Source organism: Neoarius graeffei, chromosome 1 (assembly GCF_027579695.1).
Source record: "Neoarius graeffei isolate fNeoGra1 chromosome 1, fNeoGra1.pri, whole genome shotgun sequence".
Taxonomy (NCBI): domain Eukaryota; kingdom Metazoa; phylum Chordata; class Actinopteri; order Siluriformes; family Ariidae; genus Neoarius; species Neoarius graeffei.
Genome location: NC_083569.1, coordinates 129,429,801 through 129,454,700, shown reverse-complemented (window position 1 = coordinate 129,454,700; position 24,900 = coordinate 129,429,801). Strand labels below are relative to the sequence as shown.

The window sequence follows — 24,900 nt, the reverse complement described above, 5'->3', positions numbered from 1 at the left end:
TGTAGTGTATTCCAGCCACTGGAATGAACAAACTAAATAAGCTTCCTGTCTGAATAGGGAACATAAAATAATCAGTATAATAACTTCAGCTGAAATAAATCCTATTGGAATTGACTTTTGCAGACGTTAATATTCCTAATAGTTTTGTCGCGTTCTCAGAATTCCTTCTCTGAATGCATCTTTGTCTCCTCTGACGTTCCACACGACATTTCCCGGTTTTCCAGGATCTGTACAAACTCACTCACGCTGGATAAATAAATAAAAATACACACAAACACTTTCATTTCAGCCTTTAAACAAGTCTCACAGCTACCAATCAAAATGTAGGAATACTACACATCATATTTCACCCCAGGTCCATTCACTGAATCAGGATTAACACCAAGGTCACAAAAAAGGTAACAAAAACTCACACAGCTAAAGCAACTTTACAAAAGCATCATAAAGCAGGATTAAGTGCTAATAAAGACATTGTACATGTTAATGTCATGTTTCCCTCATTAGCATGAATAATTATTGATAGTCAGTTCTGCTTCTCTCACACACACACAGTGCGTGATGTGGTGCTCAGTCATCTCCCTCTGAAGACTCCTCAGCCTCTTCCAACCACTGGATAAACTTCAGCAGCTGCACAGATTCAACACACACCATATTATTTTTATATTTAATATATTTTTATTCCGTTAATTATTTAAAAAAAAAAAACGTTCGAACACAAACCTGTTTCCTCAATTCAACTGATCATGATATAAACCTATAATTTTAAACTCTCAAATTCATAACATACTATTCTTATTCAGTAGCGTAAAGGACAACAGACTACAGTGTAAAACAGACTACAATTCCCAATGTCTCACCCCAGGGTTCTTGCGCAGGGTTCTGCTCGGCTCAGTCTGTGTTCCCTGAGAGAACCACCGCATAATGGAGTCTTCATCCAGAATCTCCAATTGGTACAAACTCATCAACACCTACAGTAAGCAAGCAAGCAAGCACGCACGCGCACGCACACACACACACAGGCTTAAACTGCAGCACACAACTGTACTACACAGTGTACCAACAGAGCTTATATACACAACACAGGGAGGGTGGGTGTGGCATTCTCCATTAGGTGCTTTACGAGTGTTTTTTTTTGTATTGGGGCGTTTTGTGGGTGTGGTTCTGTATTGGAGGTGTTTTCAGGGTGTAACATTGCATTGGTTTGACTGTTGTGGGTTTGGTCAAGTATGCTGGGTGTGGCTCTGTGTGATGGGTGTGGCTGTGTTGTGGACGTGGCTCTGTGGTATGGGCATGGTTTAATGTGGTAGGTGGAGTTCTGTGCTGGTGTGACTTGTGGGTGTGGTTGAGTATGGTAGGTGTGGCTCTACCTTGGCCAGGGCGGGCCAGTGTGTTTCGTGCTCCATGAGTACCTCCTCCAGAGTGGCGAGACAGTGTGCTTGATCCTGAGCTCGCTTCACGTAGTTCTTAAACACCGGAGCCCACTTCTTCAACAACTACACACACACACCTGTTATCCATCTCCCTTCCACAGCATGAAGCCATGACAGACACTGAGCACTTATCAGATATCTAATGAAATCATATATATTAATGTACAGAGACAGACAGACAACAGTAGAGAGGAGTACTGGGCTGCAGTGATGTACAGACACAGACAGACTCACAGGCAGTAGTGACGTACAGACAGAAAGACAGATAGACTCACAGGCAGCAGTAGAGAGGAGTACTGGGCTGCCTGATGCTCGTCCTTCAGAATCGAAGATGACCAAGCCTTCAAATTGGTGGGTGGTGGTTGGGGGTCCGGAAGTGACTGATGAGGCCAATCCGGGCTTTGAAGGTATGCACACATGTCAAGGACACATGGTTAGGTGCTGTAGTGGAGGTGGTGATACTTCAAGTCTTCTGTACAGCTCGTTTCTTCTGGGCCTTGGCGATGCATTTCATCTCTGCTGCAGATGTGCCACTGGTAACTTTGCTCGCCATGCTGGACGATCCTGAGCAAGCAACCCCCAGGAGTTGAGATTGATTTCTAGGGTTTTGAGGGACACGGAGATTGTCCTTGACGTGTTTCTTCTGCCCCCCAGATGAGCGCTGGCCTTGGCACAGCTATCTATACAACAACTGTTTGGGTAGTCAACCATCTGGCATCCTGACAACATTGCCGGTCCATCTGGCTTGGGCTTTCTGCAGAAGAGTGTTGACGCTGAGAAGTCCAGTCCATTTTAGGACCTCCATGTCCAGGAATTTGTCCTGCCACATGATACGAAAGAGTTTGCAGAGGCAGGTCAAGTGGAAGTGATTGAGCTGCTTCACATGTCTGTTATAGATAGTCCAGATCTCAAGACCTAAAGTAGGATGGGAAGTATCACAGCATGGTAGACCTTCAGGTTAGTGGTAAGGCTGAGTCCTCTCCCGGTGACATGGTGGTGTAGTGGTTTGTACTGTCACCTCACAGCAAGAAGGTTCCGGTTTCGAGCCCTTGTTGGCGACAAGGACCTTTCTGTGGGGAGTTTGAATGTTCTCTCAGTGTCTCTGGAACATCTTCCGGATGTTCCAGCTTCCCCCACAGTTCAAAGACATACAGTTAGGTTAACATGAGGCAGCCATGGCCTGAGGTTGGGCTGAAATGCCCTTGAGCAAAAGCACCTAACCCCCAACTGCTCCCCAGGCGCTGTAGCATAGGTGCCCACTATAACATACACAGTGGTGCTTGAAAGTTTGTGAACCCTTTAGAATTTTCTATATTTCTGCATAAATATGACCTAAAACATCAGATTTTCATACAAGTCCTAAAAGTAGATAAAGAGAACCCAGTTAAACAAATGAGACAAAAATATTATACTTGGTCATTTATTTATTGAGGAAAATGATCCAATATTACATATCTGTGAGTGGCAAAAGTATGTGAACCTTTGCTTTCAGTATCTGGTGTGACCCCCTTGTGCAGCAATAACTGCAACTAAACGTTTGCGGTAACTGTTGATCAGTCCTGCACACCGGCTTGGAGGAATTTTAGCCCGTTCCTCCATACAGAACAGCTTCAACTCTGGGATGTTGGTGGGTTTCCTGACATGAACTGCTCGCTTCAGGTCCTTCCACAACATTTCCATTGGATTAAGGTCAGGACTTTGACTTGGCCATTCCAAAACATTCACTTTATTCTTCTTTAACCATTCTTTGGTAGAACGACTTGTGTGCTTAGGGTCGTTGCCTTGCTGCATGACCCACCTTCTCTTGAGATTCAGTTCATGGACAGATGTCTTGACATTTTCCTTTAGAATTCGCTGGTATAATTCAGAATTCATTGTTCCATCAATGATGGCAAGCCATCCTGGCCCAGATGCAGCAAAACAGGCCCAAACCATGAGACTACCACCACCATGTTTCACAGATGGGATAAGGTTCTTATGCTGGAATGCAGTGTTTTCCTTTCTCCAAACATAACGCTTCTCATTTAAACCAAAAAAGTTCTACTTTGGTCTCATCCGTCCACAAAGATTTTTCCAATAGCCTTCTGGCTTGTTCACATGATCTTTAGCAAACTGCAGATGAGCAGCAATGTTCTTTTGGAGAGCAGTGGCTTTCTCCTTGCAACCCTGCCATGCACACCATTGTTGTTCAGTTTTCTCCTGATGGTGGACTCATGAACATTAACATTAGCCAATGTGAGAGGCGCCTTCAGTTGCTTAGAAGTTACCCTGGGGTCCTTTGTGACCTCGTCGACTATTACACACCTTGCTCTTGGAGTGATCTTTGCTGGTCCACCACTCCTGGGGAGGGTAACAATGGTCTTGAATTTCCTCCATTTGTACACAATCTGACTGTGGATTGGTGGCATCCAGACTCTTTAGAGATGGTTTTGTAACCTTTTCCAGCCTGATGAGCATCAACAATGCTTTTTCTGAGGTCCTCAGAAACCTCCTTTGTTCGTGCCATGATACACTTCCACAAACATGTGTTGTGAAGATCAGACTTTGATAGATCCCTGTTCTTTAAATAAAACAGGGTGCCCACTCACACCTGATTGTCATCCCATTGATTGAAAACACCTGACTCTACTTTCACCTTCAAATTAACCGCTAATCCTAGAGGTTCACATACTTTTGCCATTCACAGATATGTAATATTGGATCATTTTCCTCAATAAATAAATGACCAAGTATAATATTTTTGTCTCATTTGTTTAACTGGGTTCTCTTTATCTACTTTTAGGACTTGTGTGAAAATCTGATGTTGTTTTAGGTCATATTTATGCAGAAATATAGAAAATTCAAGGGTTCACAAACTTTCAAGCACCACTGTATATGTGTGTTCACTGCTTCAGATGGGTTAAATGCAGAGGAGGAATTTCACTTTGTGGTTGAGTGTACATGTGACAAATAAAGGTTTCTTCTGTTTGCAATCTTGTTGTTCACCTCAACATCTATATTCACTGCTCAGGAAAGGGTGTTGCTCAGGGAAACGAATTTGTGGACTGCCTTAATGTTCTGCCCATTCACAGTAATATATATGGTTCCTGGTAGGGCCTTCCAGGTGCAGGCTGGTACATTACCTCAGTCTTTTGGGTGCTGATGGTGAGACTGAAGTTGTTGCAGGGTTGTGAAAAACTGTCCATTTTTTGCTGTATCTTCTGCTCTGTACAGGCATTGAGGGCACCGCCATCAGTGAACAGAAAGTCTCGGATGACAGTCTTCTTCACCTTGGTGACAGCCTGCAGGCACCCGAGGTTGAACAGACCGTCGTCAGTCCTGTATCTGAGGTGTATCCCATCCTGACAATCTTGAAATGCATCTGTCAGCATAACTGAGAAGACCATACTAAAGAGTGTAGGGGCAAGGACACAGCCCTGCTTCATGCCGTTTATTACTGGGATTGCCTCCAACTCATCTCCAGCATCCAGTACGTTAACCATTATGGAACTGCTGCACTATCGTGATCAACTTGCTGGGACAGCCAAACTTCATTATCTTCCATAGGCCTTCTCTACTGACCATATCGAAGACCTTTGTCAGGTCAACAAAGATCATGAATAGGTCACTGTGTTGCTCTTGGCACTTTTCCTGGAGCTGACGGGCAGTGAATATCATGTCCACTTTTCCTTGTTCAGCACAGAAATTGCACTGGCTTTCAGGGAGGAGGCCCTGCTTGAGGTACTGGAGAAGGTGATTGAGCATGACACGAACTAGGATCTTTCCCACTATAGAAAGAAGGGAGATGCCATGGTGGTTATCTCATAACTGGTGGTCTCCTTTCCTCTTGTAGATGTGGACTATATTAGCGTCCTTAAGCTGTTGTGGGACCTGTCCTGAATTCCACATGGACTGCAGGAGCTAGTCAGTTTCCACATCATAGCAGGGCCTCCTGTTTTCTCAACTTCAGCAGGGATAGCATCTGATCCTGGCGCTTTGCCACAGGAGAACTACTTGATGGCCTTTGGCCTTTCTGACTTCATCTTCTGTGGGGAGGTTGTTGAGGTCCGTGCTGATTTCCACCTGTTGTAGGCATGCAATGGCCTCGTTGTTGACATCAGCAGGATGGTTGAGGACGTGGTTGAAATGTTCAGCCCACTGCTCCAAGATCTGCTTATTCTCTGTCAGTAGCTGGGTCCCATCTGCACTGAGGAGGGGAGATGATCCAGATGGCTGGGGGCCATAGATAGCCTTCAGGGCATCATAGAATCACTTGGTGTCATGGCTATCTGCATAGCCCTGGATTTAGTCGGCCCTCATGCTGATCCAAGCATCCTGCATCTCACAGAGCTTCTTCTGCACTTTCCGCCTTACGCTGGCAAAGGTGTCTTTCTTTGCTTGTGAAGAGGGATCATTCTGGTGAGCTCTGAACAGCTGACATTTTTCTGATAGTAATGTCTTGTATTTCGTCGTCGTGCTCATCGAACCAATCTTGGATTTTTTTTTTTTTAAGATTTTTTTTGGGGGGCTTTTTGCACCTTTATTGGACAGGACAGTGGAGAGACAGGAAATGAGTGAGAGAGAGAGAGACGGGGAGGGATTGGGAAACGACCCCGGGCCGGAATCAAACCCAGGTCCCCGGACCCACGGCACGGCGCCCCATCCACCCGAGCCACGACGCCCCCACCAATCTTGGATTTTGCGGGTAGCTGGTCCGAGGTGTTCAAGGGTGGAAGAGTAGACTGCATCTCTAAAGGCTGCCTACTGCTCTTCAATGTTGTCCTGATCTAAAGATACATCAGGCAACCTGCTATTCAGGTCAGTGGGGAATTCCTCTGCAATTTTGCTGTTCTTCAGCCTGGAGACATTGATTCGCTTTGCAGTCTTCTGGCCTTGGGGTCTTCGAGCGGGCAGAATGCAAAGTTTGCAAGTGGATACAATAAGATGATCAGTCCAGCAGTCTGCTCCACACATGGATTTTGTCACTCTCACATCCTGCCTGTCCCTCTTCCTAGTGATAATATAATCAATCAGATGCCAATGTCTGGAACAAGGGTGCATCCAAGATGTCTTGTTACAGGTAGGGAGTCAAAAGAGTGTTGGTAATGATAAGAGCATGAGCAGCACACGTTCTGAGGAGCAGTAAACCATTGCTGTTACACTTGCCAATGCCATGTCTTCCCATGATCCCTTCCCAGATCTGGTGATCGGATCCCACTCTGACATTGAAATCTCCGAGAACAAAGAGCTTCTCTGACTGGGGGAAAACTGCAATGATGCCGCCAAGTTCTTCATAGAATTTATCCTTGATGTTCTCTGAGTTAGTCATTGTCAGAGCATAAGCAATAATCAACATTGTGTTCTTCTTGCTTCCAAGTGGGAGCTGAAGTGTCATCAGGCAATCATTGATGCCCTCCAGGAGTTTGCTAAGTTTCTGGGCAAGGTGGGACTTTACAGAAAATCCAACACCTGCCTCTCGCCATTCAGTGCTGCTATGACCACTCCAGAAGAAGGTATAACCACCACCATGTTCTATGAGCTGACCCTTGCCCACTAGACATGTTTTGCTGAGGGCAGTTGTGTCCAAATTGTAGTGAGCTAGTTCCCCGGCGACTAGTGCAGTTCTTCTCTCTGGCCTGTTTGCTTTGATGTTATCCAGTAGAATGCGTACGTTCTGTGTTCCAAGGTTGAATACCTTCACTATCTTATTTGCTGTATTTCAACCGCTGAGTGGGATCCCTGCCAGCCACAGTGTGCTGGCTATGTTTGGGGCACCTTTTGTAGCCCCTTCCTCCATGGAGGCGAGCAGAGCGAATCCTAAACAGGGCTGCTCAGACACCCAGGGGGCTGCCGAACGCCGCTGTTGCTTCATTCCAGCAGAGAGCGACCCTATGCCCTGGGCCACCTGTATGCAGGTTTATGAAGTGTTTCCGTACCTGCTGCTCTACCACTTGCCCATCGCCATAGAACTTGAAGTCATGACTTACGCGTGACTTGGATTAGAGTGAGGGAGAGTTGCGCAGATGTCAGCCTCACTCTCTCATCCCGACCTAACTGGGTCCAGGGGCAAGACAGAATCAAGACAGCTAGAGCTAGGTCGGGATGCAGCAGATGGCCAACAGTGTTGTACTATGCCCTGATCGTGCTCCACAAACGTTTGGCTGGGCCTGTCTTCCTGCTCATTGAACCACCAGGTGGTGGGCTCCACCATGCGGTCTGCAGAATCCAGTCTTTGGTCATAACCCTGACCAGGGGGAGTGAGAGGTTGCTAGTGTTTCCTCAAGGTACCACCCCAGGGTAATGGAGGGAAGATGATGCCTTACTACTCCATTGCATGGCAGTCAAGGACGGCACTGGGCTGTAGTGCTGTACAGACAGACTGACAGGCAGCAGTAGAGAGGAGTACTGCTGCAGTGATGTACAAGCAGACAGACAGACAGACACTCACAGGCAGCAGTAGAGAGGAGTACTGGGCTGCAATGATGTACAGACAGACAAACAGGCAGCAGTAGAGAGGAGTACTGGGCTGCAGTCATGTACAGACAGACTCACAGGCAGCAGTAGAGATGATTACTGGGCTGCAGTGATGGACAGACAGACAGACAGACTCACAGGCAGCAGTAGAGTGGAGTACTGGGCTGCAGTGATGCGAGCTCCGTGCTGTTGAAAAGGAAACTCGAGAACCACTTTAGTGAGAATCTGCATCACCTCCTTCAGAGAGATATTATATGCGTACCTGTAAAATAATAACACTGTTACCACTCTGAGACTGATTCTCTTCCTGTAACAAGTCCCCGAGTGTTTTACTCCCCTTATACCACAGTGATCCCGCTCATACTAACATTCATGCACATAAACTCCTCCATCCTGAAGATGTCCAGAAACTTAGTTACATACTGATACAAAGCACTGACACTGGAGACTCCTTCCAAAAACATTACACAAACACAGTTCTCCTGACAGATCAACAATTACAAGCGGTTTTTTAATCTCTACACAACTCCGTGAACAAGCTGTTACTATAAAAACGATAATGCATTAGATCAAGTGCACGAATATAAACCTGCACTACTGTCAGAGCTGCTGTGAGAGAAAACTGACATCGGAATGTAAATCTGACTCACTTGAGTGAGTTTATCTCCAGAACCAGATTGTCATAGCTGATGTTCTCCTCCAGACCTCGCTGCAGAGTGCCGAGAACCTCGTTCTGAAACACTGAGACACACACAAACTCTTATTGGAAACTAAACAGTACGTATAAATACTACACTATCCATAAGCAAGCTGTGTCAGATACCTCGCTATGCATTTAGTATTAGCCACCATGACAACAGTGGTTACATCCCAAAGCACATTTACACTACCATGGTAAACAGTATGCATTTATATTATAAAATAATGTACTTATGAGTACAGTGAGTCGAGTATGTATATTGTACATTAGCTCGATAAAGTTTTAGCAACAGAGCCAACAGTTACCATGACAACACAATACCAACACTGATCATCCTAAACTGTCTACAATACATGCTTTAAGTAGCACATTTTAGCCAACTTTCTAGCTACATGTTTCACTGCCACAACAATATCATTCTTGGTTACCATGACAACCTACTTTAGTGTACTAAAACTACTGTGTGTAAATAGTACACCTCCTACAGCGTATAGCGTTTAACATGCTGAGTGTTTAGCATCAGCCAATCAGGATTACCATGGGAACATGGTTTGAAACTAATAATACGTTACACATTGCTATTAACTACCAGTGCTGCCTACCAGAGGGCTACTGGTTACCATGACAACTATCTGTTCCCATTGGCCATGTCCCAAAGAGCAGGTCTCCTTCACCATATGTCTAAATAGTGCACTATGTGCTGATGCTAAGATTTAAGCTAGCAGTGTTAATTTAAAAACAGTTGACTTCAGGCAACAGACTGTTGTCATGGTAACCGTGGCACACCGTTTTGCGATTTGAGACAAAGATAGCGTTTCAGTACATTTAACATCGTCGAGTTCAGGTGACTCAGAGCGGCTCCCAGGATCGTGGGACCCTTCACTGGCCTCGCTCTCTGTCTCACTGTCAGGATCGGACTTCAGAACGAGACCTGCATGCACACACACACACACACACACACACACACACTGATTACAATGCAAACGCAGAGCTCTGACACAGGGTGAGTGAGAGAGTGTGCACGCATGTTACCCCAGATGCACTGTGTTAGCTCCTCCTCTTCCGCATCATCAATGCTGCTGTTCTTCCACAGGTAGCCCCGTCCTTCAGAGCCCACCTCAGCCGGGTTATACGCTAAACAACACAAACAAACATGACTGTTTGACCAATCAGAGATCCCAATTATAGGGTACTGATAGGAATATATGTCTGGCATGCTTGAAACTGGAACACGCTGTTCTGATTGGTCCTAGCTTTGGTTAGTTAAATCCTTGAAATTTATCTTCACTCACACATTCTGCTCTCTGCTTCATGAAGGTTACTTTGACCAGAAATATCTTACTTCTTTTCATAAGAATATGATCCTGACAGGTGATGTAATGGTACATAAAGTCTCTCTTCTTTCATAGAGTAGTGTAGTCCAAACCAGTGACGTAATGCTTCATCACCCATTTACATTATACATAGAAAACTTTGCTTCATCATCATCCAATCACATAGCAACAACACACTCTCGAAAGTGAATAGAGACTCATATTTGTTCCACAATAAACTGAGAAACATCTCTGAGCGACCGTGTCTGTTTGCTCCCAGATCGCATGCACATACACGGAGACAGATACCAAGGCATGCGTGTGTGTGTGTGTGTGTGTGTGTGTGTGTGTGTGTGTATACCCTTGTGTCTGGTCTTGTCTTTATGGACACTGACATCATTACTGTCACTCAGGAACTCGTCTTCCTCGTCCTCCTCCTCCTCATCTGGGTGATGCAGAGATACGACCGTCCCCTCAGGGAGAGACATGGCCGGCCCCACCACCACCTACACGCAAGGGGTAAAGGTCAAAGGTCAGGAGACAAAGTATAAGGGTTATACAGTGTGTGTGGTACAGGTGAGGGATGGACAGCGCTGTGTGTGTGTGTTCTTACACTGTAGGCGAGCACACACTGTGATTTGAGTGTGACTCCGTGTTTCACCTCCACTCCATCACAGATCACAGACTGACGAACCGTCACACCGTCACCGATACGAACATTGTTCCAGATATACGCTCGGTCCAACACCACACCATCGCCTAGGAGACACACACATACACCGGCCAATCAGAGTGCGAAACTGGGCAGTGGGCATGTCTCCCTGCAGGAAACAGGAAGTGAGGGTGAAATGGGAAGTGTTACCGATGAGACAGTTTGCCCCGATCACGGTGTTCGATAGGCTGCAGTTGGCGCCGATCACCGTGTTTCGTCCAATCAGAACATTTTCCTCCATCAGGCTGCCATGTCCCAGGCCGACGCCCACTTCACGGTAAACGTTGTGGCGTGAGTGTGTGCAGCTCCGCCCCTCCTCATCCGAGAAGTTAGCCTCCGGTGTGATGGGATACGCCCAGCGGCCAATCAGATCGCAGGACACGGAGTCATACATGTGCAGGTTGGAGACTCGTGCGCCGTAGCCGTCTTTACTCACAAACATGTGGATCTGATTCCCCAAAATCTGACAGGAAACAGGAAATTGCTTTCAGCACAGTTTACCATGAATTACATGAAGCTGTTTATAAACAGTGAAAACAACAATATGATCACAAGTGATTTTTTTTCATCGACGAAACTTTTCAACGTGAACAATACGACGGTTCATATCAGTATAATCAGATATTTACTCATGCAGTCGCTACTATTCTGTGTTAAATAGTGTGTGTGTGTGTGTGTGTGAGAGAGAGAGAGAGAGAGAAAGAGCTGACCTCCTCGTTGACAAGAATCCCACGTACGAAGTCGTTCCTGGTCTGATAGTCGAAGTTATCAGTGAAGAGTTCAGCTACCTGAGAAACAGCCAGAAATATTTCACTCGCACAGATACAGCCGTAATAAAGTCAATATGGAGGAGTGTGTGTGTGTGTGTGTGTGTGTGTGCGCGCTGCAAAGTAGAATAGAGTTTATTGCCATTTGCAGAAATACACTGCAGTACAGGTACACTGGAATTCTCTAGCATTTTCCACGAGTCAGCTTCATAGACGTTATTTAAAAAATACAAATATACAAAACAACAATATACATTCTAAAATAAAATAAAAAAAACCACACTGTAATACACAACTATAACAATAACAATCAGTGAGAGTACTCGATAGAGCTCTGTAAGGCTGTCATTACACCGAGTGCAGCTGTACAGGAAGTAAACACACACCTGTGGGGAACAGATACTGATGTGACAGTCCAGCAGATCATGACGAACCTCAAACTCCTCGCTGCCACTGTGGAAAATATTCTGCAAGAAACAAACATTACATTAACATCACATCATATAATAATCTACACTGTGGGCGTGTCCCAAACCACACCCCCTTTTCACTGCATACTGGATATAAAAAAAGTTTACACACCCCTGATAAAACAGATATTTGTGAAGTAAAAGCAAAAAAACAAAACAAAACCTAAGAATCATATTAGATCTTTCTCCACCTTTATTATGACACACCAAACAAAAACATTCATAAACTAGACTGCAATTCCGCAGAGAAAATGCAAAGTATGCTTGCTGAGCTGTAGCAGAACAGCTATCATGCTAGCATGCTAAAAGCTAACATGCCAACATGCTAACAACTAGCATGCTAACAGTTAGCATACTAACATGCTAAAAGCTAGCATGTTAATGCTAACATGCTAATAACATGCTAACAGATAGCATTCTAACATGCTAATGATTAACATTCTATTTGTTAAAATTCTAACACTTTAAGGCTAATGTGCTGACAGCTATCATGCTAACAGGCTAATGGCTAGTATGTTAACTTTCAGCATGCTAACACGCTGAGGGTGACATGCTAACAGCTAGCATGCTAACATGCTCAGGCGAACTCTCTAACAGCAAACATGCAAACTCTGTACGCTACCATGCTAATCCTAACATATTAACAGCTCTCATGATAACATGCTAATGGTGAACATGCTAACAACTCGCGAGCTAACAGCAGGCATGATATTGTAATGGGTAACATGCTAACAGCTAGCATGGTAACACGTGAATGCTTATATGCTAATTGCTATCGTGTGTGCGTGTAATTATTCCTAATAAAGTGGCCATTGAGTTGAAGTTGATTTGCTGTCAAAGTCTCAGATGAGCAGATCCTTGCCAAATGCATCATCACCTCTGGGGGAAGGGAGGAATAACTCAGTCGAGCTTCCATTGATTAGCGGCAAAACGGAGAAAAACTGGATGGATGAAAGGCGAGAGAAAGGCGAGTGCGGGTCAGAACTCCATTCATTTGAATGGGGCCAAAAATCAATGGAAGCCTATGGAGGAAAAAAGAGACGCGTGAAAACCAAGGAAAAGACGAGTGCAGGTCTCAGATGAGGGGATGGATCTGTGCGGGGACTTGGCCTGAGGCATCAAGTGAAGTTTCTTGAAGTTTGGTCACTTGGTTAAAAAAAATTGATGGCGAGTGAAAGTTTTTCTCCTGAAACTCCATTCATTTTCAATGGGGCCAGAAATCAATGCAAGCCTATGGAGGAAAAAGGGATGAGCAAAAAGAAAGGAAAAATATGAGTGCGGGTCAGAACCGATTGCATGTATGTGTCGGGGGAGTTGGCCTGAAGAATCACATGAGGTTTGGTGCATCTGCGATGGAGCGTGTCTGAGTAGGACGATTCAATTCATGAGCCCTATTCATTCTCTATGGGAAAAAAACAAAAGAAAAACGACAAGAACAAGAGGACGGGCGCGTTGATCCAAAAGCTGTATACAAGCACACTACACCACTTCGGGCCAGACGTCTCAGAGTTGGAACGGGGTCTCTATCTCGAACGCCCTAGGAGGAGGAGTGGATCCAAAAAACGTGTCGGAATAAGGCAGAATAAGTAAACTTAAGAAGAACAATAGTGTGCTTGCCTTCGGCTGCTGTGTGCCTGAGCAAGCACACTAACAAGTGAGTGCACCATTTTATAACAGGTCATGTGACTCCACAGAAGCAACCAATCAAATTCAAACTCCTATCCAAAAGTAATTATCATCAGACACCCATCATAATAAACATTAGCTGCTTTCTAGACGAGTTTCTTCACATCATCTGGGTTTAATTAGAATGGTGAAGCTGAAGAGTTTACAAACCGTGTACAGGATCAATCAGGAGAGGGGGACAAAAGGATTTACAAAATACTGGATGGATGGACCATGAAACAACGTGAAGTCCATCATCATCATCATCATCAAGTGAAGAAAACGGTGCACCACAGTGATATTGCCAAGAACAGGACGTCCCTCAAAAAGGACAAGAAGAAAGATTAACAGAGAGGCTGCTGAGCTGAGCAACCTACAGAAACATTAAAGGAGCTGCAGGAACATCAGGCAAGTACTGATCACTCCCTGCTTCTTCACATGTCTTGGCGACAGGATAAGGTGGCTAGATGGAAGCACTTTCTTATGAGGGGGAAAAAAAAAAAACATCCAGGCCCCAAGTCATCCCAAACCATGGGGCAAAATGCGTCATCATGTGACGAGACCAAGGAAGAACTTTCTAAAACATAGGTTTGGCACAAAAGACACATGGAGAACACCACAGCCATGGTGGTGGGAGCATCACACTATGGTTCTGCTTCTCTTCAGCTGGGACTGAAGCTCTGATCAAGACAGAGGGAATCATGGATATCTCCAAATACACAAAAACTGCAGGTGTCTGATAAACAGCTGAAGATGAAGAATTTCTCCTTCCAGTACCAAAACGGCCCAAAGCACAAATCCAAGATAACAAAGGAATGTCTTCAGTGGAAGACGATCAGCGTTTTGGAATGGTCCAGTCAGAGTCCTGATCTAAACCCAATCTAAAATCTGTGAATGACTGAAGAGAGCGATGTGCAGGAGATCTGATCTCCGTCTGACAGATGTGGATGATAATAAAATGACCAAACAAAGCTGTGTTAAGTCAGCAGACTCTTATCCAAAAATACTGAGTGTTGAATTACAGGCAAAAGTGTGCTAGTTAAGGGGTGTGTATAATTATGCATGCAGATTTACATACTTTTTTCTTAATAAGAAGAATGTTGTTGGTTGCTATTTCACATTAAAGATGGAAAAATACCCGACATGATTTATCTCGGGTTCATTTTTTTCCATCACAGAAACCTGCAGTGTGAACCAGGGGGTGTAAACATTTATATCCACACCATCATCAGTCCACTGTGGGCGTGTCCCAAGCCAAGCCCCCTATTCACAGGTCATGTAGTTACCATGGGGAAGTGGATCTTATTCAGCCCCTGCGTTTTCTGATAGTGGAGCACTCGGTTACTCTTGGTATCTACAGCAATGATGATGTCGTCCTCATCACAGCGTGTTCGGTTGCCGGGTGACGACTCTCTGAAAATCATCGTCATCACCGAGACGTTCTTCTCCTGTTTACGTCTCAGTCTGGACACAGAGACAAAGACAGAAATATTACGTTTATAAAATACAAATAAACCAGCAACCATATTATAGATTAAATAACGCAAACTTTACACAGTGCGCACACACACACACACACACTTGTGCTGCTGCAGGGCGTGGGACAGGTCGATGTTGGACACCACGTCTCCATACACCAGGATGAAGTCGGAGCGGACAAGGGATTTGGTGTCCACGTCCCTCAGCACGTCCCCCAGAGAGCGGTACAGGTCTGACGTGATGATGTGCACCGTGTTTGGAGAACTGGGACGACACCACTTGGACTTCCTGTACAATCACATACAACATCCATCAAACTGTGGTGATTAGTATATATATATATATATATATATATATATGTGTGTGTGTGTGTGTGTGTGTGTGTGAACACAATGTCTCACAGCAGATGGTCCTTTATCTTGTTGGACATCCAGCAGCAGAAAATGAACGTCTCCTGCACACCTGTAGACGTCAAGAACTCCAGAGTATAGTCAATCATGGAGACGTTGGCCAGGGGGAGGAGAGCCTGAGGGACGGACGGATAGACACACACACACTCAGCATGACTCTGGTTTCTGTTATACAGGTAGTCGTCGACTTACGACCTATGCAACTTACGACCGATCGACTTTATGACCAAGTGTTTCCCAGCTGAGCGTACGACAGTTTCCGCCCCAGCTCCTGGTTTATGAAACGAGCAAATGCTCCCGCCAGCCCGAGCGCTGCAACAGCTGATGATGACGTAGACGACCCACAGCAAAGCACCAGTGATGCCAGCGGTCACTAAGTTTTGTATTTTGCTATGTTTTACATTAAAATGTTTTCTATTTCTCACACCTGTATTTGGTATTTTTTGTTTTGCACATATTAAACGAATTGTACTGTACGCAGTGTAGTATGCCGTGTCTGACTTGAGCCAAGGTAATGAAATAAGAAAGTGTTGATAAAATAAGACTTTAAATTGATTACAATATCATTACACATCACAATATACTTACGTTCATTTAACACAGGCCGACTTACGACCAGATCGGTTTACGACCGGTCAGTCGTAACCAAACGCAGTCGTAAGTCGACGACTACCTGTATTGTGTTCTCATGCGAGGACACCAGTGTGTGTGTTACTGAAGATAAAGAAACCCAGTAATCATCAGGCAGTGTGTGTTCCAGCCCATAATGAGAGAAATTGGAACAAACCGTTCCTGAACAGAAGAAGAAGAAACCTTTATTTGTCACGTGCACAATTCAAGCGCAGTGAGATTCATCCTCTGCATTTAACCCATCTGAAGCAGTGAACACATGCACACACCCAGAGCAGTGGGCAGCCACACCAGAGCGCCCGGGGAGCAGTCAGGGGTTCGGTACGGTACCTCAGCCCAAGGCCGCCTCACGTCAACCTAACTGCATGTCTTTGGACTGTGGGGGAAACCGGAGCACCCAGAGGAAACCCACGGGGAGAACATGCAAACTCCGCACAGAAAGGCCCTCGCCGGCCTCGAACCCAGAACCTTCTTGCTGTGAGGCGACCGTGCTGCCTAGAAGGGGAGCTCAGTCACATGACTCCCTTCCACACCTCCACCTGCTCACAGGTGTCTCTGTATTCACAGGTGTTACATCAGACATTTGAAAACAGCCTGCTGCCTCATGCCTCGCTCTGATTGGCCAGCCGCTGCCGGGAGGCGGGGCCTGTGTTAAACTCACCCTGGGCTGGTCTTTAGTGATGGGGAAGAACCTGCGGTTGAAGCTGTCGGCGATCAGCACGGCCTGCAGCGGCTCTTCGTCCTCGTCCTGCTCCCCGGAGCCGCTCTTCCTCCCCACGCGGCTCTGCTGCTTCCCTGCTCTCGCCGCCATGATGCTGATGATGACGTCACACAGAGCGACGGCACGCCAGCGGGGACAAAAAGCGCAAACACGCCGCGCGCTCAGATTTCACACTTCCGGTCTGTGGCACACTCACTCTTCCACAGGACTACAAACACTTTTAAAAGCTAATGTACATATATTTCGCTTTACAGTGAAGAGAAAAATAATGTAGTAAAACTCAGCCAGCAGGCTGTTAAAATCCTGACTGGAATGTGGCGCTTCAGTTTCTTTATTTCTGTTTATAAATAATCAGGCCACAAGCACCAGTGTGAGGTTTCTGTGAAATGTTCATGTTTGCTGATCTGGAGAGTCCCATGAAATACAAACTGTTATAGTCATGGTGCCCAAATGAGGATGGGTTCCCTTTAAACCAGTATCTCACTGGGCTGCGACTAGCTGGAGACACAACAATTGCGATAAAATATGCGAATTAGCGACAATTTCCACTTGTGGTGTAGTGGTTAGCATGTCACCTCACAGCAAGAAGGTCCGGGTTCGAGCCCCGGGGCCGGCGAGGGCCTTTCTGTGCGGAGTTTGTATGTTCTGCCCGTGTCCGCGTGGGTTTCCTCCGGGTGCTCCGGTTTCCCCCACAGTCCAAAGACATGCAGGTTAGGTTAACTGGTGACTCTAAATTGAGCGTAGGTGTGAATGTGAGTGTGAATGGTTGTCTGTGTCTATGTGTCAGCCCTGTGATGACCTGGCGACTTGTCCAGGGTGAACCCCGCCTTTCACCCGTAGTCAGCTGGGATAGGCTCCGGCTTGCTAAGCTCAAATAAGACATTTTCATTCAAATAAAACATTTGCACTCATGAAGCCTCGAAACAATGGGATTTATCATGGACTTAAACACATTCAGAGATACCAGATTATGGAGTTTGAGCTCAGAAAACCTAAAAGCTTTCTAACCCTAGGAACAGTAAAATGGGGAAGAAAGCTTTTAGGTTTTCTGCAAACTACATGGAATAATTTGCAGTCAGAGCTCAAACTACCACAATTGTTGAGTCTCCAACTAGTCGCAGCCCGGCTTTCCCTCGGCAGGCAGGGAAGTAGAGGAAGCCTCACGGAAACTGACTTGAGAAGGATTCGCGACGGCTTTGTGACACCAGCATCGCATTTGCGGCTATTTTGAAATTTTGTCGCACGAATTTTTTGAACATGTTCAAAATTTCAGCAATAAAGGAGCAACACTTTTGAAACTCTCGCAAATGACGTTCGCAATTTGTCACAAGCTGTCGCAGCCCAGTGAGATACTACCCTTAGAGTCTGGTTCCTCTCGAGGTTTCTTCCTCATGTCGTCTGAGGGAGTTTTTCCTTGCCACCGTCGCCACAGGCTTGCTCGTTGAGGATAGATTAGGGATAAAATTAGCTCATGGTTTAAGTCATTCAATTTCTGTAAAGCTGCTTTGCGACAATGTTTATTATTAAAAGCACTATACAAATAATTTTGACTTGACAAAATAAATGAAAATAAAAACAACAGAACACAGCTGGTCTGCTAACAACTCAGGATGTTTATTAAAGTGCAGATTGAAGAAAGAAAAAAAAACCAGGAGAAAAAAGTAAAAAGGCACAGGTTGTGGAGCTTCAGCTGGATCAGAACCAGGAGGAGAAAGAGCTCTTCACGGTTCTCCAGGGCAGGAGAACCACATCTCAGCTCCATCACCAATAACTTCACTGCGGATCAAACTGTCAGCCCTTACACACTCCGTGTGGATTATTACAACACAACTGCAGCTGAGATCCCTTTAACATAACACTACTCAACTCCAGGTACTTATAAACATTACTCAAGACCTAATTATCCAGAACCTTCTGAGATGTAACAAGTTCTTCTGAGGTTCTTGCATTCTTCTTTCACATGTATTCACAGTTAAATACAAGAAAAAACATGAATGTGATTAAATACCACTAATAAAACAATCTAACACTGAGAGAACATTTCAGATTTTTACATAAACAGTGACTTGCAGCTTCAATATACACTTGGACACATTTACAAAACTCTAGAACCCAGGTCCAGTTAATAAGACTCTGCCCCCAATCACCACAAACTATCTCACAGTGAACTAACCCTGTAAACTTGATAAACTGGCAGGTGATCATTCTGAAAAGAAAAAAAAAAAGTTATAAAGGAATGAGTTCTCTTAAAAGAAAATGGTGTCGTCAAAGGTTCCTTGGATGGTGATGTGTTCTTAGAGGTTCTGCTAGGACAGTTAAGGATACTTGGTTCCTAAAGTGGTTGTAGATTCTGATTTCCTCAAACCATTCTACTGGGATCGAAGGTTATTAAAGTGGTTATATTTGGGTGTTTAGGTTTCCATCTAGGGTTTCTAGGGTGGCACGGTGGTGTAGTGGTTAGCACTGTCGCCTCACAGCAAAAAGGTTCTGGGTTTGAGCCCAGCGGCCGGCGGGGGCCTTTCTGTGTGGAGTTTGCATGTTCTCCCCGTGTCTGCATGGGTTCCCTCTGGGTGCTCCAGTTTCCCCCACAGTCCAAAGACATGCGGTTAGGTTAATATGGGACGACCTTGGGCTGAGGTGCCCTTGAGTGAGGCACGTAACTCTCAACTGTTCCCTGGGTGCTGTTAGCATGGCTGCCCACTGCTCTGGGTATGTGTGTGTGCGCTAATTGCTCACGTGTGTGCATGTGTGTGTTTTCACTGCTTCAGATGGGTTAAATGCAGAGAGGAATTTCACAAGTGTGTGATGAATAAAGTTGTGCTTTCTTTCTTTCCTTCCTATCTTCATATAGTAAAGCAGTTCTACTTGCATGGTTAGGCGTTCCGAGCTAAATAAATTGGTTCTACCCTAGTTGCAGTGCCTCCACGTGGCTACAGATGGAAACTGGGCACCACAAGGACCCAGGCTAAACTGCAGGGAGCTCGGAGGAGGTCTGGCCCCCATACATGTGGACACGCCCTGATGCCCATGAACTAGACCCCCAGCTATGGGTAAATAGCACACAGGTAGACGGAGCTCATTTACCTGGGAAGACAGTCCGTCTAGGGGAAGGCACCCTGATTTCAAACCTGCAGCCAAGATGGCACCAAAACATCATGCTCTGCATTCCTTTGGATTACCACCATCAAGGCTGAGAGGGGGATTTTGATGTTTGGGCAGCCCAGGATCTCCATACCGTTTGCCCAGGCTCCGTGCCCTGGAGAGGCCACTCCAGCCTCGCCCTAGAGTGAGGACACAACACGGAAGCTGTCAGTCTGCAGATTCCAGGATGTCTGCAAGAGAGACATGATCACCTGGAGCATCCCTGTGGACAACTGGGAGTTACAAGCCAAGGACTGAGCTGCCTGGCATCAGGCCATTCGGAAGAGAATCACAGAGGCAGATAAAAGGAGGGGCCAGATTGCAGCTGAAAAAAGAGCCAGAAAGAAACAAGAGGCATCAACGACAACCCTGAACACACATTACATCTGCTTTGTCTGTAACAGGAACTGCAAGTCAAGAATTGGGCTGTACAGCCACAGCAGAACCCACTCCAGGAGCATGACAATGACGGTCTCTTGAGACCGGACTGCCAAAGAAAAAAACCCTAGTTACGAGTTCTGGTCTCTGAAAGTGTTTATACTTGTACAGTTAAACGTAGGGGTGTAACAATACTGTATAAAACTAAAAAAAAAAATTGCTGTGAACAGAGCTTTAATTTTGCACTACAAGTTTACCAGATCCTGAACTTATAAATTCTCTCAAAAATTGTGACTAACTGTCTGAGCTGGAGACTCTGGAACATAACGAGCTCCGCAGCAGAACTAGAGCTCCAAAGGCGGCTAAAATGCCCGGTTTCTGTGCCCACTTTCTCAGTCTCTACAGAGTACAGCGGTACAGGGCTGGTGCTGTTTGAAAGATACTGAAAACTCTTTTTAACTGTTTTAACATGGTTATGTTAGAATATGGTAATAACATATAACGTACGCCAGTCACTGAAGTCCAGAGCTATCGGTCACTTCAGAAGTGCAAATGATTCCTGATTATTCAGCAGGATCGCCACAAAAGAATATAATCATGTGACCAGCGTGCACTCTATATAGAGGATTTTAATTCCATCAGTTGTGCAGATTGGGACCCTGGTGTTCAAACAGTGCAACTGCATTACATGTGGAATTAATAGAATGTTAATGTCACACATTCGCATGATGCACATTGTCCCATTTTTGCATCGTGATGCATCTCATCACCGTGTATCATTACACTCCTTCTGGTTCTACTTGGAGGGTTAAGGGCTCTAAACTTCAAAAGCGGTTCTATTTATATGGCTCTCGCTTTGACGGTTATCCCAGTGGAGTCATTCCAGAACCCTTTATGATTTATCCATCTTTGTAAGAGCGTAATTAATCAGTAAGCTCACCCCAAATGTCTTTCTTCCTATTTTCCTAAAATTACTAGTCACTCCCAGACACAGTGAACTGACCCAGCTAATGTTACTGCAGTCGTTCCCAAATCACCTCTACCCAGAACCGCCCACCTCATTTCTGGTGAAGTAAACCGCTGGACAAGAGTCTGGAGGAATGCTTTATAATTCAGACATTTAAAGATCTGCCACTGTGTCACACCTCATCATGACTCAGCATAGACAGGGGGCGGAGTCTATAGTCAATGACTGGGCGGGTCTTAGCATTGACCAATCTTACAGGACATGGGTGCAGGGCTTACTCATTACCCTGCCAGTGTAGTACACAGTATATAAACAAGCTGTTATTACAGTGACTTGTACAGAGTACTGGTGCATTATGGGATATTGAACCTGCAAAGTTCACTGTGTACATTAATATACAAACAACAGACTTTAATTTACATCTCTACATTTTCCCCTCCAGTCATCTTCTGCTAGCACTGAAATATTTTAAACAAATGGCATCTATAAAATGGTGTTTATACAGATGTGCGTTCAGGAGTAAATACATATAACGAGCCGAGTTTTCAGCACTCAGGAGTGATTATATACAGCAAATCACACTCAGGCCTGAAACACACCCAAACAACAATACATTCAACACAAGCAAGTTATCCTGGAACTGTGACGGAAATAAACCCCTGTCCTGTAGGGGGCATTCATCAGTCACGCCTTAATCTGGTGTTTAATAATACAGTTAATGTCTAAAACACTTGTAAAAAAAATGTACAAACATTTTGTTCACAAAGAGCTGAAGTGTTGGAGGGATGAAATAAATATTAAAATCTAAAACAAAAGATTATTTGAGGACTTGTGTACAGATGCAGTGCAGAAAGAAAGAACAAAAGAAGAGAGAATAGAAAATGTGAGAAAGATGATCTGATAAATAAGAGAGCAGAAATATGGAGAATTATATAAACGGAATGAGGATGAAAAGACAGAAAAAGAGAAAAAAAGAAAGACTCTAAAAAGTATTTCTCTTCCTTTCCAAAGAGTTGGAGTGAAGCTGCTGATTGGTCGGCTGCTGTAACACCCACTATGACATCATCAGCTGTCAGATGGAATTTAATCATGGGAGAGAGCGAGAGATATTCCTCCTGTCATTATGTGCGACAGCGCCCCCTAGTACCATTGTTCAGAATGCGTCCACGCTTAAAAAAGAAAAACTTCAGGTGACACATTTTAGGAATGTGTGTGTGTGTTTTCGTTTCAGGCCTTTAGTGTGTTATAATACACACAGGGTGTTCTAAAATGTCATGCAGCACAGAGGAGAGAAGATTAACTACAGTAGCATCTGAGGAACGATGTCCTTGAACTTGTGCACAGATTATTTACAGGATTATAAAATATTTCATGACATAACGCACATACTCACACCCTCATCAACCAGCTGACCAATCAACATCAAGCTTGAGGTAGCTGCACATGCTTAAGCCTCATTTTTGGAATTTAATGCCAGACCTTAAAGATAAAAAGTGTGTTTTTATATAAAAGAGATACCATATGTCCACAGTGTGTGTGTGTATGTGTTACAGTCAAAGGCAAGAATAATAAAGGAAGACTCAATAGTTTATAGAATTAAGTATGTGCTGATCATCAGTTCTGCGATACATCACGATACTCAATACCAGAATAAAGTTAATGGCTTTAAAATGACATTCTGGAGTTTTCCACGGACAGAATGTCTGAGTCATGAGGACAGCTGTCCTTCTTTTGGACACATCTAAAGAAGCATGTGTCTTCCTACAATTTATAAAAAATGTACAAGATCATAAACCGTAATAAAAGTTCAGGAGGTTTACAGGATGGAGGAAATCAGGTCCATAATCCTGATATTATACAACAAACACAAGCTAGGGATAAGTGTGTGGTTTTATAAACGATGTGTGTTGTGCGTTTGGTCTCAAATAAGCACCTTTAAGGAAAACAGACCATGTAACCCAAAACGGTTTCTAACGCACCTTCGTCAGCCGTGTGTACAATCGCAGTTCTGTGAAACTTGTACAATTTCACAAAGCAATCATTTCTAGTGACCCAAAACGTCGTGTCCATATAGAGACGGATTGTACATTTTCAAAAATATCTGTATTATTTGTGGGCGGAGCCTGATAAGCACTTCAGGAAAAGATAGTGTGTAAATTAATACCACTGAAGGGCAGGTAATAAATGAAGTTCTGAAAATTAATTATGTAATACCCGCACCAGATGTTTCCCTTCACTTCATTAAGCAGCAATGAAATGGCACCAAGAGGAGTTAATTAAGGGAAAGTGGAGGAGTGTACATTAAAATAGCACTGTACTGTAGCCAGACTGAAGTCGTGCACATCAGCAGGAGACTGACTGTGTTTCCGGGACTAAAAGTCACAAAATATTCTCTCAAACAGACAAACGTCACATCGTGGTATACATTCTACCGTCAGATTAACGCTAATTTTCACTCGCAATATTGTGGGGGTTTGTTACATCAGTATCAGTCCAACAGCAGAGTTCTGGCAGTGGTGCACCAACAAACACACTTACAGGCTAATGCACGAATTACAACAAATACACTGCCGTATAGACTGGTACACGCTGCAATACTGAGGTCTTTAAGGTCCAGCTGTGGAGTTCAAGTGTTAACTGAGTTGTGTTGGTTATAATCAATGGGGCTTAATCGTGTATTAGCACCCATCCAGCTGTGTTCTCATCTGTGGTGATTAGTAGTGTGTTAGCACATGTCCAGCTGTGCTGCTTATTATCTATGGTGATTAGTAGTACGATGGCACATATCCAGCTGTGTTAGGTTATCATCTGTGGTGTTTTGTCATGTGTTTGCACCCATCCAGCTGTGTTATCCTCTGTGGTGATTAGTCGTGTGTTAGCACAAGTCCAGTTGTGGTAGTTATAATCTATGGTGATTAAATGTGTGACCGCTGTGTTGGTTATTATCTATGGTGATTAGCAGTGTTCTAGCATACGTCTAGGTGTGTTAGTTGTCATCTATGGTGATTAGTTGTGTGATAGCATATAAACAACTGTGGTGTTTAGTCGTGTGTTAGCACATGTCTAGGTGTGTTGGCTATCATATATGGTCATTAGTAGTGTGTTAGCACATATCCAGCTGTGTTGGTTATCATCTATGGCGTTTGTGTTAGCATCTGTGGTGATTAGTAGTGTGTTAGCATGCGTCCAGTTGTGTTGGTTATCTATGGTGATTAGTCATGTGTTAGCACTCATCCAGCTGTGTTAGTTATCATCTATGGTGATTAGTTGTGCGATGGCACATATCCAGCTGTGTTGGTTATTATCTATGGTGTTTAGTCATGTGTTAGCACCCGTCCACCTGTGTTATCATCTGTGGTGTTTTGTTGTGTGTTAGCACCCATCCAGCTGTGTTGGTCATCATCTACAGCATGTTAACACTCGTCCAGCTGCTGGGCGATGAACTCCTGGATGCACTTCCTGTACTGCTCTGAGTGACTGTGAGACTGAAAGTATTGCGTTGGCTGGTCCAGTGACTCCCTCATCTCCTCGTTCACCTTCGCCATGCGCAGCCTGAGAGAGACAGAGATGTAGATCATGATCTTCAATCATCACCTGAACATGTTCAGAGGAAAATCATGATATGATATGGAACACGTGGAGATTTCAATCTGCATTGCTCCAG

At 44.6% G+C, this 24,900-nt stretch overlaps 2 protein-coding genes across 5 annotated transcripts in view; both read right to left on the bottom strand.

Moving 5' to 3' along the window:
- Positions 1 to 278: 278 nt before the first annotated feature.
- eif2b5 (eukaryotic translation initiation factor 2B, subunit 5 epsilon) lies at positions 279 to 16,870 on the bottom strand. Its single transcript, XM_060917540.1, has 16 exons — positions 16,691 to 16,870; positions 15,391 to 15,515; positions 15,092 to 15,277; positions 14,797 to 14,974; positions 11,762 to 11,842; positions 11,319 to 11,396; positions 10,759 to 11,071; positions 10,510 to 10,655; positions 10,258 to 10,402; positions 9,616 to 9,717; positions 9,407 to 9,514; positions 8,534 to 8,624; positions 8,022 to 8,145; positions 1,368 to 1,493; positions 858 to 968; positions 279 to 627 (listed from the first exon to the last, which is right to left on the bottom strand). Exons 1-16 carry the CDS (start codon positions 16,838 to 16,840, stop codon positions 568 to 570), a joined length of 2,124 nt encoding a protein of 707 aa, XP_060773523.1. The 5' UTR covers positions 16,841 to 16,870; the 3' UTR covers positions 279 to 567.
- A 1,475-nt stretch (positions 16,871 to 18,345) lies between these two features.
- The window catches only part of LOC132883633 (arf-GAP with coiled-coil, ANK repeat and PH domain-containing protein 2-like), a 39,662-nt gene continuing 33,107 nt past the window's right edge, over positions 18,346 to 24,900 (bottom strand). For 2 of the 4 annotated variants that reach the window (XM_060917506.1, XM_060917527.1), the window contains one exon: positions 18,346 to 24,788. In XM_060917506.1, the coding sequence (XP_060773489.1) occupies positions 24,650 to 24,788 (139 nt within the window). In that variant the 3' untranslated portion in view covers positions 18,346 to 24,649. The remainder of the gene's footprint in view (positions 24,789 to 24,900) is intronic. The other 2 variants (XR_009654376.1, XM_060917518.1) reach the window with 2 other exon arrangements.